Below are 21,002 nucleotides of genomic sequence, written 5' to 3' on the forward strand. Positions count from 1 at the left end.
CTAAATGTGTGTAACTGGTTCCAAACCCATACTTTTGAGTGACTGGTTGTTGATGCCACTGAAGCTGCCAATCCGTTTTCCAGAAGTACTAAAAGTGCCGAAACCCACCACACCTCCACATGATGGAGTCCTTTCCTTACTATGGATGCAATTCCGTTTAAACCGTGCAGATGTTGACACTTCTTGCATGGGTTTATACATGGTCCCGTGGCTGTAGGACCTGGTGACTTAAAGGAATAGGCCACCATTTTTACATACTGAGATATGTTCTTACCGTAGCTTCGATGAGTTCTTTAGGACCTGTCTGGTCTTCCCCCGTGCCTTCTATCACGTAAACACAGCGCAGACGGCGTTAGCATTTAGCCTCTCCCCCTCTCCTCTATAGCTCCAAAACAGGTCAAGATAGAAGCTACTAAGCTCTTCCACGTTTTCCCTATTTAAATATGGTTACACTACAAAGTATAATACTACAAAGTATAATTACACAAAATTAAACAATGTGGATTTTCTAAGCGGATAAAAGGGGGAACTATAATGTAAGGCGTAGTAATACCAGGAGTAGTTTGGCATCTGTGCAGTAAAGTGAAGATTACTGCACAGATTTCGAACTACTCCTGGTATTATTACGCCTTACAATATAGTTCCCGCTTTTATCCGCTTAGAAAATCCACATTGTTTAATTTAGTGTAATTATGCTTTGTAGTGGAACACTTCACGTAACCATATTTAAATAGGGAAAACGTGGAAGAGCTTGGTAGCTTCTATCTTGACCTGTTTTGGAGCTATAGTGGAGAGCAGGAGAGGCTAAATGCTAACGCCGTCTGCGCTGTGTTTACGTGATTGAAGGCACGGGGGAAGATCAGACAGGTCCTAAAGAACTCGTCAAAGCTAAGGTAAGAACATATCTCAGTATGTAAAAACGGTGGCCTATTCCTTTAAGCATCACACCAGACTTAAAATACCCAAGTTGCCCTTTGTAGAAATATCTCTAGGACCATTCAATAGGACACCAGTCATTTCTTGCTTGTAGGCCTAGAAGATCGCGCCTCTGTTCCCACGATTTGGCACAGGTAAGATCCTGAAGAGGAAGACAAAAAAATAAGAAGCTATAGAAGAAGTAGTAGTAGTCATAGTAGTAGTCATAATGCACAGGAGGGTGAAATGTCTTGCCCAATATTCGACGACCTTCTCTTCCTTCAGAGCCACTGTCATCCTAGCAGTAGTGGCAGTAACATGTAGCTTTAGGTATGCAGTACAGTTAGGGAAAAATTGCTTTCCAATCAGAAATTAGACAGTCCAAGTACTCATTGTTTTTCCTTATTTGCACTTTCTTTACATTTCTCCAAACAAATCCTTCGCCACTGTTTCTGTTATTGCCACCGCATTATCCCTTAAGGTTGAGCCCAGCATGCGCCTAATGAAAAATAGTTTGCAGTCGGCTGTTACAGTTGACAGTGGAAGCTATTAGCCATGAGGCCGAGAACAGCCTAATGCCCTTGTCTTTACTTCTGCTAAAGCCTGTACAGGAACTTGCCATTACTCCACAGTGGAACAATTGAGAGGTTAATGGGCGACTGAATGGCTACAACAACACCTAAGTGCTTTATGCTGCAGAGCAAAAGGCTTCCCTTGTTTCCCTTCCTGAAAATACCTTTAAATAACTATCTCATTTCCGTTTATAGATCATTCAGTTTGGAAATAATGCTCTGTGTAATTAGGGGTTGCAAAATTTGAACTGCGATGTCTTGCAATTGGCTCTAATACACTATTCAAAGTTTCACTGAAAACAACATATTTATTACTGTGGGGTCTTATTGTGTGAAAAACCAACACTGGCCCGTGGGTTATACCTCAGCAAACATGCTTTGAAGTGCATGTAGTATTTGGATAAGTTACTTTATATTTGTGTAGAACATTCTCAGTCATGTGACGTCTGGTTGGCAATAGATACAGACGCCATCTCTGGAATCGCCATATATGGTCATGTTTGAAAAAAGTTAAGGGGGAAAACAATTTGGAGAAAAATCTAAACTTTCTCTAATTATTTATCTAAATACTTTAGCAAATGCTGAATTCTGAATATAGTTTTATACTAAATAAAGTTGACATGGAGAGGAGCAAAGTGGTTCAACAGCCCATAAATACATAAGTAATGGAGAATGCTAACGTGATGCTGCATGTTTAGCATCCTGCTGATGCTAACGCTAGCTAGCGGTAGCTTTGACTGCCATTTTTTCGCTTCTACTGGACACTCTGCTGTGAGAAAATATCTATATGGACCCAATTTAGACTTTATTTGTATGTGATAAATAAGTTTATATTTCGCCAGAAAATGGCTAAAAAGAGTGAAGAATGGTCTTTCCCAAAATATTCTATTTTCCCCCTCGGTGAGGCCACGCCCCCTTCTGTGACGCGATGCCATCTGTATCCATCAGCAGTTTGTAACTCTGCCTATTTAAATATACATTTAAATGGAACCTGAAGTGAATGGACAAATCAAATAACAACTCTGTAGTGGTGGGCAGAGTTCCAAATGGCTGATTGGCCGACCAAAATGACTGAGACTGAGAATGGTCTATAAGCCCATTGATGTGTCCAGAAATGCCTCTTCCAAAATACATTTTCTCAGGTGCTAATACGGGTGTACTTAAAAAAAACAATTATAATCAACTAACATTTTAATTAGCTCTGTAACAAAATCTCAACTCTTTCAAGGGATGCCAGAAATAATTTCAGACGCTATGGTATCCAAACAGGCTAGCCAAGCATATTGGACAAAAGACGTATCTCCTAAATGCAGTTGTAATAATTTAGGAGCCTATCCAGCTCAGTGCGTAATCCAGTCGGTTATAGCGTCAGAAAAAGATGTGTGTGGAATTGGGGGCTTACATGTATTTTCAAAGGGAATACAATAGACTATTGACTAGACTATTGTTGTGCCCAGTGCATCTATCATTCACCTTTCTATATATTACATTTTGCAGAGTGTCTTTAATAATTGATGCCAGTAGTGATCAAATTACAGTTGAAACATTTACGATAATGAAAGATGTATAGCCACATCAATAATGGATCACAGCGTTATTATCCCGATAATCCCATATTCTGTTGCACTGAGTACAGTTGTCTTTGTTTTCATTTTTAAATAATATATTTTCTTTCTTCTGGCATCTGAAATGTACGTTTTAGTAGTACTTCCATATAGCAACAGATTAATAACCTATACACAATATACATTTATAGATTAAATGGCATTTTTTGCCAGTGAAGATAAATTGTAAGCAACATACAGTAAAAATGTATATGCAGTCCACTACGTATTCTTATGGTTGCCATCCATCCATCTTCTTCCGCTTTATCCAAGGTCAGGTCAGGCTGTGATCTGAGCAGAGATGTCCAGACATCCCTATCCACGGACACTTAGTCTGGCTTCTCTGGGGGATCCCAAGGTGTTCTCAGGCGAGACCTAGTCCCTCCAGCTGGTCCAAACTCTTTCCCAGGGGCTCCTCCGTGTGGTACCTTTTCAAATATAGTACAGTAAAGATTCTCCCGGCCTTTTATATACTTATTTTATCTTTCTATTGCTCATATGTTCTGTTTCTTGTTTCTACTATCCACCCCATTTTTTTTTCTTTTAATTATGTTTTAATTATTATTATTTTTTACCAAAATCCCATCTGACAGCCCCCTGTTGTCGCCCTGCTTGTGTTCTGCACAGCTCAGATAAAGCACTCTTACAATTGGAAAGACATCTGAGCCCCCGTGACACACTGCACCGGCAATAGAGATGTATGTTTTCAATATAAACGTGCCCATTGCTGTACACACCACTATAAATAATACATCATAAAGCTATTATTTGGGGACGTCTGGGGCATTTCCAGCACACACCTGGACTGTGAACAGAACAATATTCCATCTGTAGGAGAGATGTGTATTTCCTGCCTGCGATGTTCTTCTATTTGTCTTGTGTTAGGTTTAGGGAACTAATGTCAAATGCATTGTGTTCGGATCACCAACACTACCGTCATGAGGCCTGATCTCGTCTAAACTTCCTGAGTTTAGCAGCTAAGCAGGGTCAGGCATGGTTAGTCCCGAGATGGGAGACTTTTGGGCGACAGTGGCCTACACATTAGCTCCTGACCTAAAGTCCACTTTACTGACAGTGCAGTCTGCTGAACTAACCTTTTTTTTTTTTTTGGGCGGTATTTCACATCAAGTCGCTGCTCCATGGCCCGGCCAATACCGATTATGTCATTGAGGAAAGCGAAGAAATGAATTCAATAGCCAAGATAAGTCTGGCTTAGCTCTTGCTCACTAAGTATGCACAGGGCCAGTGAAGCGCCGCATGCCTTTTTAAAGCTTATACTGCTAAGGGATACTATTTCCCCTTCACTTATCAGTTTTTGCTTTTGATTCCCTCCGCTTTGCACCCATCCATCTCCATCTTTCCCGAAACCACGTACTGGCCCGGTGTAATTGTGTGGACCGGAGTCACCGAGCATGACTTTAATTTGCAGGTAGTTTCCAAGCTTCCCCCTTCAGGAGTGATAGCTCATCGGCACCATTAGTTACCTAACCAGCCCGAGACCTCCCCGCAGCTCTCTCACCGTGTTTGTGTGTGTCTGAGAGTGTGCAGTGTGCATGTGCTCAAGCTCGTCTCGCTTTAAAACGCCTGGCTTCATCCTCTCTTTCTCCTTCAATCTGAACCCCCCCCCCCCCCCCCCCCCCCCCCCCCCTCCAATGCGCACTTAAACTGTAAATTCATTTTTCTTGCTGATCCCTCGCTATTCGCTGTCACGCCGACGCTCGCATGCATTCACAGGGGCATGCAAACACACGTGCGTCCTCAGATTTATTGAAAGCTGATGGAAAAAGAGCACACAAATCACCTCGGGGAGTTGACATGGCCCTTTTTTTTTTATTATTTGTTGTCCAATGCGTTGCGGTTGATCTTTGCGAAAGGATTAAGTGATTTTACAGAATTTCATCTTACCTAGCAGGACTTAATACCGCTGGTATTTACACTCCGCTGTGTGCCCCTCTGTGTTTATCCACAGCAGAAATGGGACTCGGGTCAGAACAGCTCTCTTGCCCGTCCAGCGCCGATTTATTTCTCCTCAATGCTGTAAGTCAACATCTGCGCTAGCTCAGAAGATGCTGTGTTTGCCTCCACGTCCCTAATGAACTGGGCAGCATTACGCCATCCCTCTCCTTCACACTCGCACATATAAGGGGAGAGCATAACCCTTTCTGCACACTCGCGTTCGTTTGCTCAGGGCCTGGAAAAGTGCTCAACATTGCATTCCGCGACGCTGACCTACTGAGAGGCATGCTCTTTGCAGCCGGCGCTGTAAGATGTGGAATAATGCGGCGGAATCAGGTCAGGGTTCGAGCTGGGATGAGGTGCGGGTTGGAAACTTTCTCTTTGTGGGTTTGGGATTGGGTTAATTTGGGTTAGTCACAGATGAAATGGACTCTGAACCAAAAGGAAACCAATTTCGGATGCTGTTGGAAGTAATAATCCCAGATTTAGAATGTGCCCATGCTTTGTACTCAGAGAGCTTGTACAGTTATTCCAGATTGGACAACTTTTGCTGTGGCGGTTTGAAGAAACGGCTATGAAATATTTATGTCTGTGTTTTCTTTAGTTTCCAACAAAAGATGAATCAGAACTTGTGTTAATGAGAATGAAGCGCCCTTCGCGAGGTTCTACAACATTGTGTGCAGCATTGCAGAAAAAGTCTACCAAACGCAAAGCACCTGATTGAATTGTGAAATAAAGACAAACATTGTGAAAGCTGTATTGAAAACTTATATTATGTGCATCTCTTATTGATACAGTAGATATGTGTTTTATTGAAATGACATTTCAATTAACAATGTTTATCCAGCAATCAGTGATATTCTTTGCTTTTGTCTGAATTATACTGATACAAACAATATATGTTTTTTTTTTCATGTTGTTTAAGGCTTTTAGATTTAAATTGTATGTGTTCCACATTATAAAGAGTTGAAGGTCACTCTAGTATGTATTTAACTTTATTATGCATTTATTAACTTTATTATGCATTTATTCTTTGTGAAATGGAAAGGAAAATCACACATTTACAACCACTCATAAGATAAGATAAGATGGGACTTTATTGATTTCACAATGGACAAATGCACTTCTCTAAAAGAGAGTTTAAGCCGTGGGTGAATTATTTTTGCTTCCAAATTCACAGTGGCTCCATGAGATCCTATACAGTAGAAGCTTCTACCTCTGTAGTTCAGACCAACAAAAAAAAAATGAAATTGAAAATGTAACTTTATCATAAAAAAAAAATGCAACCACATATAACCCGAAAATCATTCAGCCCAACTTGTAAAAAGCCTTAAAATGTGAACTGTGAAGATGAGGACAGTGTAGAAAATCCTTTGTGGACAAACTCAACCATGTGATGATTTCTTAACCGCACGCTGTGCTTCTCATCTTCTCCCTAATGCTAAAATGATAGCGCTGGAGTTGTAAGTGTGCTGCATGTGACGCAATCTCTTTCTACCTTTCTGCTCGTTTATACTCATCCCCTCATCCCAGCACATGTAAGCAGGAGCACATGCACTGGAGGCTGCGTGATTGCGGGTCTTACCTTGAGGCTACGAAGGCTGATTATCTGGCAATCCGAGCACAGGCGGTGCAGTTCACTCCAAGAGAAACAGCAAGTTTTGGAGAGCCCCTGAAGCAAAATCTGTAATGAAAAGACGATCAATTTTGCATTACTAGATATCGGCAGTCGTTGGGTATTTGTGAATGACTGTCAGCTGCATAACAAGGTTGTGTTAGTCTGGCAGTAATGTACTCTCTATTGGCCGCCCACAGATAATCAGCAAAGGAGAAATTAGGTCAGTAAGGAAAATAGTTTTGACCTGAGAATTGAATTAATCTTATTAAAAGCCATAGCTTATGTAAGCGCCACAGCTTTGAAAGTGTATTACAGTGTAATTTTGATCAACATGTTCATTCAACAGTCAAATTCCAGTCCATTAATGATTTAATTGAAAAATATATATGATCAAAGTTGGTATCTTCATTTGCTGTGGAAATATTTTATTCTTTTTTTTCCTCACAACTAATTGGTACACATAATTAATCCCTAATGCTAGTACAACAGTTTTGCTACATTTTGGAAACCACAGATGTTAGGCACAAATATTAATCTATGTTGCATATGTCGTGGTATGATTGGATAAAGATATAAAGGTTCAACATTTCTCCCTTTTCACAAGATATTTCACACAAAATGAATCCAGGAAAGATTGCTTATTCTTAAAACACAGCAATGCAAAACAAACAACTTCATATTGTGAATGGTCAAACGTCCTTAAAATGGTGAACATGCTGGGATGCTGCACCTGCAACCCATAAGTGTATATGTCATTCTCACCCCGTTGGTTTTCTTGATCTCACGCACCTGTTGTTTTGTCCCCTAGGTGCGGGTGGTGATTGCGGATGAGAACGACTGTGTCCCAGAGTTCCTTCAGTCCATTTACAGCAAAGACGGAGTCCCCGAAACAGTCACCACAGCTACCTCTCTGTTACAAGGTGAGATCTCCCAACTGCATTTAGTAAAACCCACTCAGCTGCAAGGACTGTGAGTGAGTGCTTCAAAGAGTGAGACGTGCCTGTAGAGAGAAACAAGGTAAAGCAGCACATGTCTCCACTGGGTCTTGGCTCAAAGATTAAATCATAGGCATGAGGCTAGTTCGGCTTGGGTGTGGTGTTTATTTTCGCTGAAGATGGCGGGAAAATTAAAATGCAGTCCGATCATGCCTTGTGACTGCTTTTGTCTCTTGCCGTGCGTCAGTCTTGACTTTTGTTGGTGACCCACTTGACTGAGATCATGGCTGGCTCACTCTGCAACCAGCGCTCAAAAAGATCAGACTTTGCTTGATATTCGTAGCAGCTCATTGTCCCAGGCAGCCAGAATCGTATAGTGTGTAGTCTACCTAGCTTAAAAGGCAAATTAATGTTAGTCCTTTGTAGTGACTAACATTTACCTATGTCCTAAGCTATCTTTAAATAATGTGAGGGAGTCTTAACATATGGGAGACTAATAGAGATCGACCTTTGTTGAAAACCACAGTCTACTCTTCAACACTACTAACACTTGATTTGCCCTGCCCCATTAGAAACCTTACAATGTACAAAATAAAATCTCTATCTGTGCTTGAACCGTTATAGGTTTACAAAGCTTGCGATACGAAGCGAAACTAGATTCCCATAAAAATGCAAAACTCTAGTGTGAACATCTTGGCGAGGTTTTGCATCTACCTGTGAAATCAGCATTACTTCTCTCTGCCACACTCTTGGTTCAGACTCTCAATTTCACCCCCTTCCACTCTCCTCTAATGCAAGGGAATGATCATAGCAATTGTTTTGGATACGCCTTTATCTCAAGCATCTGTCAGAATTTCTTTTTTTTTTAAACAGTGAAAATAATTCCATGCAAATGAAAGCAGTGATGCAATTTCCGTACCGCAAAAAATGGTTCCTCTAAAAATAGCACCCCCCCTTAACAGTTCAACAAACTGTCTCCTCTGAATGTCAAATGTAGCTAGCAACTTCAAACCCTTGTAGAGGATTAGAATAATTGCCCAATTTGCAGGTGGTTAAATTTGGGATGGATTCATACTGTGTTTTTGATCGTAGAGGTGTTTCTGCACTTCTGAATTGTACCTGTAACATTATCACATTTAAACATGCAGGTGATTAAGGGTATGTTGACAGCTCAAAACACAGCGCATGGAAGCCTAAGCATACCACCAAAAACAAAATGCTCCTAATTGATGTCAGTGTATATCTTTCAACCCCTGTTCTGATTGTGACTCAGTGATCGAGGGAGTGCCCCAAGGTTTTATTTTGGGTCCACTACTCTTTATGATGTTGGCCAGTGTTGTATAGATGCAAATTGCTGGTGGTATTCTATAAATATATGGTCATGTGATATGTTCCTGTGCTTTAAACAATTGTTTTTCTGGGCTTTGTGTTCCAGCTCGCTTGCTCACTTTCAAAAGTTTATATTCATGCCAATACAACTAAGCTAATGCTAGTTAGTAGTGTAAAACATCTCAAATGTCGAATTAGAAATGAACTTCAAATCTTTGTAGAATATCAAAAAGAATTGCCTTATTAGCAGTTTGAGAAGTTTGAGGTCTAGTTCCTGATTTTCTCACATTAGGACCCTTAAGACTAATTATCATATTTTTTTTAAGCACTTTGGCACTATGGAGTTGTTAATTGTCACCTATTGTTGCTCTATGACACCATTTTTTGCACATGGGCTGAGAGATGATTTGAGAAACTTCCCCAGTAATATACATTGATGCTGATAAGGCGTGTTGGAAGTGTGTTTGTTGTGTGGAGTGTTACAGGTTAGTTAGGTAGTGCTTAGTATGTACATTACCTTTTTTTTTAAGTAAAGACAAACTTTCTTCTTTACATAATAGGCATGAACTGCTCTCAATTTCTTACATAATGCACACTTTCTTTTCAATGCTACTGTCCTGAATTTGTTATCTGCATTTAACACCACACCTCCCATAAACACTAAACACGTACAGAGTTTTCTGTCTTACGAAAAGAACAAACTTAAACAGTTAAAACCAAAAAGACCAATTAACCTAAAGGCCCAAACCCTGCTAACAACAGCTAGATTTCACTAAATGCATGAATAATAACACAATAAATCAAAAATCTGATGTTTAGTAGATTGATTTGTGTAAAAATATCCAATGTTCACTTGCACCAACATGTCAACACTGCACCGTTTCTCTGCGCCGCCTAAAATCTGCTTTGTTTTCGTGTAGAAACTTATTTTATCTTGACTTCTTCAGTCCTATGTTAACGCCCACGCAAACTTCTGGAATAAAACAGGGGAACCTAAAAAAATGAATAAAATGTTTTGCCATGGCATCAAAATATAAATTGAATCATATTACATTTAAGGAATGTCATTTTCACAGAAAGTGTGCACACTCCAGCAGATCAATACAACACAGTGTCAGGGAGAGTGCTGCATTCACACTGACACAGAAATTCCTCCAGTAAAAGCTTTGACACTTTCATCCATTTTTTTACCTGGCTCATGGTGCACTCAAAGCACTAAGTTTCAAAGGCCCCGTCTATGTTGCCCAACTCTGTTAAATCTGTTGAATTAAATTGATGTCTAGTGGAACAACCAAGATTCTTCTGAAGGTTTGGATACCTCGATGAGAAAACTTTGGGTACGAGTGGTTCAGGTTAAAAGGCTTTCCGATTTTATTTTTCAATTGCATTATTCAATCTCACCGAAACCTTTTTGGTTAATAGACTAATCCTATGCTATCATTACGATCTATTATTTTCTCATTGTGCCGGATAAATAGCATATGCTGTAGCATGGAGCTATTTGACGAAAAATATGCAGCAGCATGAGAAGCAGGGCAAAAACAGCTTGTTACTAACCTGAAGAGAGAGCGTCACACTGCGACGAATGGCTGCTTCTTTATAAGTTAAAGGCTACTTTAGCTCCAAAACTTCTGTCTAGTTTGACAGAGTCGTGGGAAAGGCTCATGACAGTTTCCGCTTTGTTATCTGATAAGTTCATACACAATTTTAAATGTATCCACAGCAGCTCATTAAATGTAAACACATGAACACCTTAACAGTGTAGGCTGAGGTTGTTTCTTGACGCCTTTCATCTTGCCTGGGTACTGATTTACCATCTTCTGTGGAGCTGGTTTGTTGAGGAGACAGCCGTAGAAGCAGGCAGCACAAAATGAATGCGTGAGGCTGTAGGAGTCACAGCAGGTCGCCCTCGACAGGTGTCATGCCACGAGGGGAAGCGAAGTCTCATCCCGCTGCGCTCGCGGCACCTCGGAGCTCAATTTAGTACATGTGTTCATCCTTGCCGTTGTTAGCGACTTCAGAAACACCACATCAAAAGAATTATACGTCTACAAAAAACTTCTCTACAAATAAAAAGTTTCTGTAACGACTTGTTGCTTTAGTGTTACATAAAGTATAGCTCCTGTATATATTGTGCTTAACAAGATTTTTTTAATACATTGTGCTTGCATTTGCTTTTTAGTGGCATTTGCAGAACTTGCTCGGTCAATGTCCCTTTATGTGCTTGTGTAACCACGACCATTGTTTTTTTTGCAAGGAATAAAGCAGCAAGGTTAATTTTAGTAACATGTGGTTATAGCTTATTGTTTATGTTTAGCCTCTTAACCGACTGCATTTTCCAAATCTAAAAGGTTACAGCCTATAGGCCAGAGTAATGCCTCATTTGAAAGCTAAGACCAACAAAACTCATCTCAATTTTCAGTTTCCATCGCTCTTTTGTTGCATTTTTATTCATTTTTGTCTCATTTCTTTTTATGCTTTTTTGACATTGTTTTCATTGCTTTGTGTCTGTTACTCTTTTGTGGCTATTTTGTTACATTTCTGACGTTTTTTTTGTCACTTTTTTCATAGGTTTTTGCTACTTTCCTGTTGCTCTTTTGTGGCTTTTTGTGATTTTTTTTTTACACATTTTTGGTCACCTTTTCATTGTTCTTTGTCACGTTTCCATTGCTCTTTTGTTTCATTTTCATTCTAGTTTCACAGAGCTTTTAGATTTGGCTAAAGCCCAAATGGAGAAAATGTGGCCGGTTCAGGTGGGGGTTAAGAGGTTAAAGATGGCAATTTGAATACTGAATTGATTAAAATGAGAATCAGGTAAGAAGGGCATGAAAGTGCACCCGTATATCCGGATTGCAATTGTTACATCTTTAAAAAAATTAACTGTACCTTTTCATTTAAAAAGGTATGAATGAAACAAATTATAACTACAGGTATGTCTTTTGATGATGAAAGAAATGTACAATGGCCTTGCAGTGCTGGTATTTATAAATTAAATTTGGTGCAATTTGGTTTAATTTTGTAGACTAGTTAATTGCTTGGAGAAAAACACAACATTGAAATAGACTGCCTAAGTTTAAGTCAGTAGTAGAATAATAGAGAACAACATTACTGTGCAACAGCATAAGTTAATGAGCTTGTTTTAGAAATAGTTCAAACTGGATTTCTGTTGGATTTAATATGGTGAAGTTTTGATGGCACTTTGTAAGCCAATTATTTTATGAGGTGGTGTTCGGTAGTAAAACTTCAAGAACATCTGTTCAGTTTTCAGAACCGTATCATTGTGTGGAAAAGGTGCTTTGTTTTGCTGGTGAGCAGAATATCACTACTGTACCATTTCAATCAAGGCATATAGCTTTGCACATGCCAAATTTTCCCAAAGTAAACCTGTTCTGCCCGGTAATTTAACACACTGACAGTAGTGTCTAATGAGGGGTAACAAACAGAGATCCAATTCTGGTTTTGCTAATTCATGTGTTAATAATGTCCCTATCAGTTCATTAATGCGCGGGATTTCCCCCCTAGAAGTTTGAAAATAACTCAGCGTAGCGTGCAGACCAATTATCTCACTTCCCATCGAGGTCTGAGACGAATTCCATCTCCCTTTTCCGCAAAATTAAATTCCAGAAATCTGTGGCTCTCTCGCCAAGAAGGTCCCTGGTTCCATTCCCGCACTATGTGAAGATGGTCTTCAGGGTGGATGTACTGTATTATAAAAAATGTTGTTACTGCGCCATCCATTTTGACTTGTAGCTTTTTTGATTAGCAGTACTGCGGTTCCGCCAAGAAAGATGTCCTCCAGAGAGCTTAATAGGAAATCACGCTGTCTGTGCTCTTCTGACAGGACAATTTTCAAAAAGGTGGGATTTTGCAACGAATGATAGGGATATCACAGCATTTTCTCTCTTTGAAATCTTTAAAAGACTATACAGAGTTTAAAACTGTTCAAATTATGTATTTTCCTCCCCCTACATGTTCTTGTAAGGTCCTCATGTGAAGAATGAGCCCAGGCCTATTCTCCACAACTGCCTCTAAAATCCTGCACTGTCACTCAAAAAGTTGTTAATTCGGGTCCGAAGTGCCGTCATGCACGAGCTTAATATAGAAGCTGCAGTTACGCATAAGACCTGAGGTGGCAGTTGTGAGTAGAAAATGACCAACTTGCATCTGGTCCCTTTAAGTCAAGAAAATAACAACAACATCTGTGACATGCGCCATTGAACACGAGCTATTGAAATATATGGATGACCGTTTTGGGTACCCATCTACAATTTTGTAACATACCCCAAGTGGCCATGAATCAACTGTTGAAGGATGGGTCAAATGCAGAGGACACATTTCCCTATGGCGACAATAAAGTCTTCAAAAACGTCACAAAAGGGCCAATAAGCAGCTCCCCGACCACAGCGATCTGTGCCAACACAACAATGCTGATGCAAGATTACACGAGGACTTAGTGGGTGGTCAAACAGAGTACAAATCTGTACTTAGTAAATTAAATATTGACTCATATGTGACATGTGTTTGGCCCGGAGTGAGATTGGAGCAGGTTCAGGCCAGGCACCGCTGTAGTTCATTTCTTACCAGTGTCAGTGGGTGAGAGGTCATTTATCATTCTAATGCTTTCTCAACCAGGTAAACCATAATGCATTCCTTCGTTAAACGGTCAATGAAAACAAGGAAACGGAAACCTAACCCATCCTTCAGTACCCATTGGTCAAACTTGGAGAAAGGACTTGAAGTTGTATCGAGCTTTCACAAAGTCAGGTTCCAGAGCTTAAATGTCAAACTGCTTGACGTCTTTCATTTGCATGGTATGTCACAACCTCAGTGCAGGACAGTAGACATAATATTTCTGAGAACGCAGATTTGCTCAAAGTCAAACGAGGACGCTCAATTGAGTTAGTCAATAATTACATTTTAGCCCAATGTGACCTTATTGACTAATCTAACTATGCAATCAATGGCCATCAGCAGCTGCCACTATAATCTGGTTAATACAGTGACCGTACAGTGTGCATAATAAGAGATCATCAAGGGATTTCCAAGTGTAGATTGAAAGCACAGTCTAATATTGTCTATTTCAAACTTTTTGGAGCCATGTACCCTCTGAAGCTTTGGGTGATGAGTCACCTACCCTTTACTTTAATGCCATTAAACACATTAAAACACTGGGAATATCACATGTAATATTGTATCCCTCCATTATTACAGTGAACTCAAGCAGGTTTTCCACATTCAACATTGTTTTTGCACGTCTGGGTGATTAAGGCTATTAAGAATGTGTAAATACAAAAAATTTAATGAATTTTTTTTTTAAATATATTATTTTGAAAACTGAAAAAAGTGTGAATGGGCAAAGCTGAGTGTTTTGATTTGTCCCAGTGACCAGCTCATTCTGAACATCAGACCCAGGTTAGGTCTATAAATAATCTAGGCTGATCTTTGATGTGTTAAAATGTAATTTCATCATTGTTAATGTGTTAGTGCTAAAATGTGGTAATTTTTTGTCGGCTGACTAGGCTAAAATCCAGAGAAATTTGTTTTTTATGCAGTTGTCCTTAGCAATTGTGTAAAGAATTGAAACTAACTTTATGTAAGAACATTGCAAGAGGTTTCCTAGGAAAGAGAACTGGAGTTAATTTACTTTCCGCACTTTGTGTAGACTGGTTTGATAGTGAGCCTTAAAAGTGATGGCAAGCCCAGCCCGCGATCCCTGCAGGCGAGTGTGATGGTGTGGCCAGTCAGACACATCCCGCTGCAGAAGAACCGAGATTGGACCCTATTCATGGGATCGAGATAAGACTGAAACATTTTTCACAACACGACCTGGATTGCAACATTACAACCAGAAATTAGAACCAAAACAAACTGAGCGTAACATATTTTTTTTAGGGGGAAAGAGCTCTATTTTATATTTTATGTTTTTATTTTATTGTATTTTATTGTGTCTTTCAATGTGGTTGCGTATGGTTGAGCAATAAACCACAGGTTGTTTGTCTTTTCTGAAATCTTGGCAAATTAATCCAATCTTTCTCTTGGACATACTTAGCAGAAGTTAGTGCTTCTCGTTCTGGTCCACTCTAAGGGTACTACATTTGTTTTTTGCTGAAATAATCAAATAATGCTTCAAATAAAGCTCATTTTACACTTTTGTTTTATTTACTTCATTTGGAATTGAAAATGTGTATAGCTGTGTCATAAGACAATCTAAAACATTTCACATCTGTTGCCATGTACCTATAGTGGGTATGAACAGATACAGACAGCATCTTTGGAACTGGCCATATATGGTCATGTTCGAAGCAGCCAGAGGGGGAATATGATGGATAAAATATTTTTTATACTAAAAAATTATACACAGACATGGAGAGGAGTAAAGAGGTTCAATTGCCCACATCTACTTAAAAATGACAATGCTAACCAGGAAGCCATGTTAGTTTGATGCTACATATGCTAACGTGAGCAACAAGCGCCATTTTTTGCTTCTACTGACTAATCTGCTGAGGGAAAAACATCCATTTTGGCTTGACTTTATTGGTATGTGATAAATGTGTGGGAAACGTTATAATTCCCATGAGAGGTTTTGTTCCCCGGCTAGGCCATGTCTACTTGTCTATAAGCCGTTAGCCATTAGCTTCGAGAGACAAACCCCCACCAAAACCTACCCTTTTAAACACAGACATGTTCTTCATTGGAGTTTTCACATCCTGCAGAAAGCTTTGAGTTTCTTCTCAGTGGTCATCCAAATGAAACTTGCTGTCCACCGCGTAAACTTAACATTTACTTGCTAGAGACTTGATGAATATCCATAGGCTTATAATGGGACAGGAAGTGAATTCACACTCCATTGAAGGAAAATCACAGGCTTATTAGGGGGGAAAAAGTCACATGTGCCTCAATAACTCAGTGGGTTAGGTTGCTGCACATGTGCACCCTTGGACAAGCCTCAGCATTGTTAATTTGAGTCCTGAGTGACTCCAACAATTGGATGGATGTTTGCTCCTACTCTTTACCCCTTTTCACCCTTTAGCATTCTGTACAAGGAATAACTTTTGTCAATCTCCTATTGCAGTTAAAGTCAAACAGAACGGTTATTTATTTTTCTTTTTGTTGAAAATATGCACAACAGAAATGGATTTTGCCTGCAGTACATCATGGTTTGGACTTAGTGAAGCAAGACACCGGTTGCAAATGTGATAGATCCAAATCTGTATGAAAGCAATTATTGGAGAGCTTATAAACTTCCATCAATCTATATTTGTTTCTGAGCTTACGCCAACACTTCAGAGTCAGGTGGATCGGAGAATTGAGAGAGTTTGAAGTTGAAATATTCTTGTTAGCAGAAAATATGCTTATTCAAATCCCCGGAGTTCTCTTCGGTTTTAGCAAGGCAATCAATTTGAGCTTCAGCCTGCCCCGGTGCAATGGATTCCCAATGTAGTAGGAAGAGAAATGCTTAGAAAAAAAAGGAAAAAAATGACAATCCGTTTTCAGTTCATCCTCTTCAAATAAGTTGTTTCCCTTGTGACTTTGAAAGTGAATCTGTAAAATGACACTAGGATGGTAGTCCCGTGTCACATCAAGGCTAGAGAGAGGGTATAGCTATGCAGAAATCTTCCTTTTGCTGACAAGGACAAGTTCATGTTTTGCTATACCTATTATCCACCAGTCTGGTACGTTGGATTGATTTTAGATACGTTTTTTGCTATAAAGAACTGACAGATACCGTTATTTCAGGTAGCAAAATGCACATATGAGCTTACAGTTTTTTGGCATATGTTTAGCCACTCATGATACATCCCCCACGTACAATTCACAGTGTCTATACAAATTTCCACCCTGAATAGAGACCATAAAAATATGGCCCCAACACATTTGTGAGCTAAGAAAAATATATGAAGATAATAATGTTTTGTTAAGTCAAGGAGCAGGACCACACATCTCTCATCTTTTCGCTAGCTCTGTCAGATTTCCATTGACGTCACACTCCCGCATAGTTCCATATGGCGCCATCTTGTGTGTCACGGGTCTAATTGTTTGTATCATTGATAATATCGTGAAGAAACAGTGCTCACACCTGTGTTGTGTGGGGCTGGTCCCGACACGACGAAAAAAAAACGTCTCAATATCCCAAAAGTAAGTCATCACTAAGGAATGGAAACAGAAAAACATTTGTACGAGAGATTTAAACTATGGCCACCTACCGCTCGTCCCGGGTGTCGGGTCTGACTTTACGGGGCAGCCTGTGCTCATTCCGCTCTGTATCTGTGTCTGAGTCTCATGTCTTGGCTGATGCACCCTGGTTTTGCCTGGTTTTGTCTGTCAGCTTTTATCTGACAGATAAATGAGAAAAAGTGGCATCAAACAGATTTGACAACGGGGCTAGCTGGTAGCATGAAATAAAGCAAGTCTACAATGAGCTTGTAGACTTGTATTATTTCATGCTGCTGCCAAACGAAACCAGGGTACAGACTCGGACAAATCACGGAGGAAGCACAGGCCGTCCCCGTAAAGTGAGACCCAGCGAGAGCGAGGTGGCCGGGGAAGAGCGCGAGTTGGCCGCTGCTACTCTCTTCGTTCATCAGGAGGTAAACGCAGCACAGATTGGCACTGATACAAGTTACTATAAATGAATACAGCCCTTTGTCATTGTTTAACCGCTCACATGACAGCTGTTTGTTTGGTTCGATGCACAAGTTTAAGTGCACGATAGGGCCTACGTCTTCTACTGTTATGATTACCGTGCATGTGTACATCCCGATGATTATGTTAGCCTACCCATCACATGGCTCATTGTGAGTGAAAAAACCCCATTAGCAACTACAGAATGCCCGTAGTAGACACAATTATTCATTAAATGTGCATGCGAGTCGGGCATAAACATTGTCGAATGTCACAACATAGCTACCGCTGCTGTGGATCGAGAAACGGAAACCCATCTATAAATACCTCCCTGCCCCTCTCCTTGGCATTCCCATTTATGTGCCCTTTCCTTTCACCCATAGTTCACTACTTTTCATTCTTTGTATCGTTTAGAGTGGGGGGATGAGTCCGAGAGCTCATCAACTTCTTTAAAGGTCCTATATCATGCAAAATCGACTTTTTAGAGCTTTTAGCCATGTTGTTATGCTATTTCCTTATCAAAAACACCCCTAGAGTGGTTTGCGACTTCATTCACGCAGCTCTCCGCAATCCTTCTGAATCCTGCTCTCTGAGCAGCTGTTCCCCCATCTCCTGGTGAACGACTGACCTGTTCAGTTGTGTCGTAACAGCGGAATGGAAGTGCTCGACGTCTGTAAAGCAATGTCTTACAGCCTGATTTTAATTTGTAAAACAACTTTTTCGTTTTTTCTGTCGTAAGAGAGATGAAAGAGGAAAAAAAAAAAAAAAAAAAAAAAAAAAAGGATGTGCCCGAGATGCTTCCAGGTCAGCTGTGGCCAAAACAAACACATGGCCTGAGCGTCTGAACAGACTTCATGTTTGCGCTGCAGCTGAAGATGGAGCTCGTTATAACTGGACACACCTGTTCTTTATTCTTACCTAACGATAATGTGACGGAGAAAAAGAAGCGCGTTTGGCTACGAGGACGGGAGTTTGTTCAACTTTTTTCAAGAAGAGGCCAATCGAAGTTTTTTCTTTTCTCTGGGATTCAGCGACTATCACCAAAATGGTGTTTTTCTGTGACTGTCTCTGATGGATGTTTGGTGAACCTTCGCCAGAACCAAAGTGGATTAACTTTTATAACCAACACAAGTCCCATAATAAAACAGCGATGGACCAGAGTGGTGAGTCAATCCAAGCTCGTGTTAGCTTGTGTGTTAGCATATTAGCTTATCAAGCTGTCTTGCAGATGTCAACTCCGTATAACTGCATCGTGAAGTAACTTCACTTATTGCTGTTTATTTATATTACGGTAAAGTATGTGCGGAGAGAGGGGGCGGAGTTAACTGAATCGAAGCGTTTTGTCTTCCGGGTTTGAAAAATACCTCCAGAAAACACTTATATTTATCACAAAAATGAGTGCTCCATAATGGTAGAGGTACAATATATCATATACATGCCTATACTTAACTTTGGAATGGCTAAAATAGCATGATATAGATCCTTTAAAGCTCCAAAACAGCACTCAGCACATCATCTGCCTTCATCCGTCACTTTTGCTTGCTTAATAAAGTTTATTTTACTCTATTTTGAAGTTGTGGTTCTTGTGAGTGAACTAAGTATGTGGAGACAGGGCCTAAAAACATAAATGAAACTGACAGTCTTCACTGCCCTGGCATACTTCACACAGCTCAAATCAGTAACTAAGTTTTCTGTTTTGGTCGTTGGTCAAAATTGTGCTGGTTCAGAGGTAATTTGAGAAACTTCGAAGCATCGAGCAACTAGCCTTGGAAAACTGGGTGTTTCAGAGGTTTTCAGTAACAAAAGTCAATGGTTCTTCCAAATTATGTATCATTTGTGTTTTTGTGTCACCCTCTAGTTTCCGCCACTGACTGCGACTCGGAGGAGAATGCAGAGCTGACTTATTACACGCTGAGCCCAGACTTCACCATATCTCCACACGGGACTATATTCCCTGCTGGGCCGCTGGACTACGAGCGCCTCAACCATCTGTACGAGTTTGTGGTGATGGCCATAGATAAAGGTGACGTGCCCCGAACAGGAACTACTACGGTCCGGATCCGCATGGCTAACGTGAATGATGAGGCGCCTGAGTTCTCCCAGCACATGTAAGTATAAGCTAGTCAAAGTGGAATGAATTTTGACTGTGTCCGACCAAGAGTAAAAAATGATGGATGTTGGGGAGGCGGAGACGGGTTTTTACAAAATGCTATGGAACATAAGGTGTAATGATTTTAAAGAAGAGCGATGGATTGGACTTGATTCTGTTCACCCATGCACACTTACAGAAAACTAGGCCAAGCTTTGTCGGTTAGGTCCATTGGAATGTCAGGCACATCTGTCATACTTTTGGAAATTTCAAGTCCAAAAACATATAGTGTTCTGACTTGACCGGTGCATGGAGCTCTACTTCAACTGGTACTGTGCACCATCAAAGGTGAAATGGCTGCCACTGTGCAGCACAAGTACATTCTAAAATACAGCTTCTGCAGGTAATAGAGAGCTCCTCTGCAAATCTAGTGTTTAATTTAGAGACCATTTTGTTTGTCTTTTTTTTTAAAGTCCTTGTTCAGAGATACTTTAATCTTTGTTTAGTCCTAAACTTGGTCAATAAATGTATCACCTAATTTAACCCCAGGTTAGTCAGCCCAAATGTTGACCATATAGAGTCTTCTATGGTGATTGTTTAAAGTTTTAGAACCATTGTTATAGATGATTTCATGTATTTGCAAATACCTATACTGTACTCTTTGCAAACATCAAGACACATCAGTGTTGGTTGTACTCGATCACACCAGAGAGCAATGAGACCTGGAGAGTGGGATCACAACAGTCCTGTCTTGTCAGGTCAGGCTTCACAGCTGCTTCCCAATTCTGCACCGCATAGCCACAATTCCACTGCTCTTCCCCCCAGTGTCACTGGGGCGCCTGCTTCTTTTAATTGGTTGATTTTCTGGCAGAGAGCTGGGCAGATTGGTGAAGCGGGGTCAATCAGCCATACCCACCAGCCTCTCTGGAGGGCAGCCTGTGTGTGCGGGAGCGTGTGCTCTGGTAATTGAGAGGGGATGTTGGTATGGACAGAGTGATGCACTTATAAAGTGCACTCATGCATCATGCATCTGATATGCATGTGTTGTGTTGTTTATGTGGAGATGGGATAGTACTGTGTGCTGCAGTGATGGCCTGTATTGATTTACTGTCAACGACAGCAGAATAATAAGCCCTCAGTCCTCCACAACAGCTGCACAAAACACTGCCACTCTGAGCCACATCTTGCAGGCTCTCCAAATATAGTCCCAGTCACCCATGCACATGAACACCTCTGTATGCTAAAGGGCCTATGACACTAGTGCAAAGTCATACTGTATGTTATGACTGAAGGAAACAGTTACAGTTTGAGAGTATAAAATGTACAAGAAGTACAAGCTTTCTTAAATGTCTGTAGTGCTGC

The 21,002-nt window shown here is 40.4% G+C and overlaps 1 protein-coding gene across 1 annotated transcript in view; it reads left to right on the top strand.

Annotated features, from left to right (window-relative positions):
* The window catches only part of LOC306961767 (neural-cadherin), a 424,067-nt gene that overhangs the window by 138,488 nt on the left and 264,577 nt on the right, over nt 1-21,002 (top strand). The window contains exons 5-6 of the mRNA XM_079554643.1: nt 7,474-7,585; nt 19,410-19,659. Of these exons, the coding sequence (XP_079410769.1) occupies nt 7,474-7,585; nt 19,410-19,659 (362 nt within the window). The remainder of the gene's footprint in view (nt 1-7,473; nt 7,586-19,409; nt 19,660-21,002) is intronic.

Source organism: Gobius niger, assembly GCF_951799975.1.
Source record: "Gobius niger genome assembly, chromosome: 4".
NCBI classification, from domain to species: Eukaryota; Metazoa; Chordata; class Actinopteri; order Gobiiformes; family Gobiidae; genus Gobius; species Gobius niger.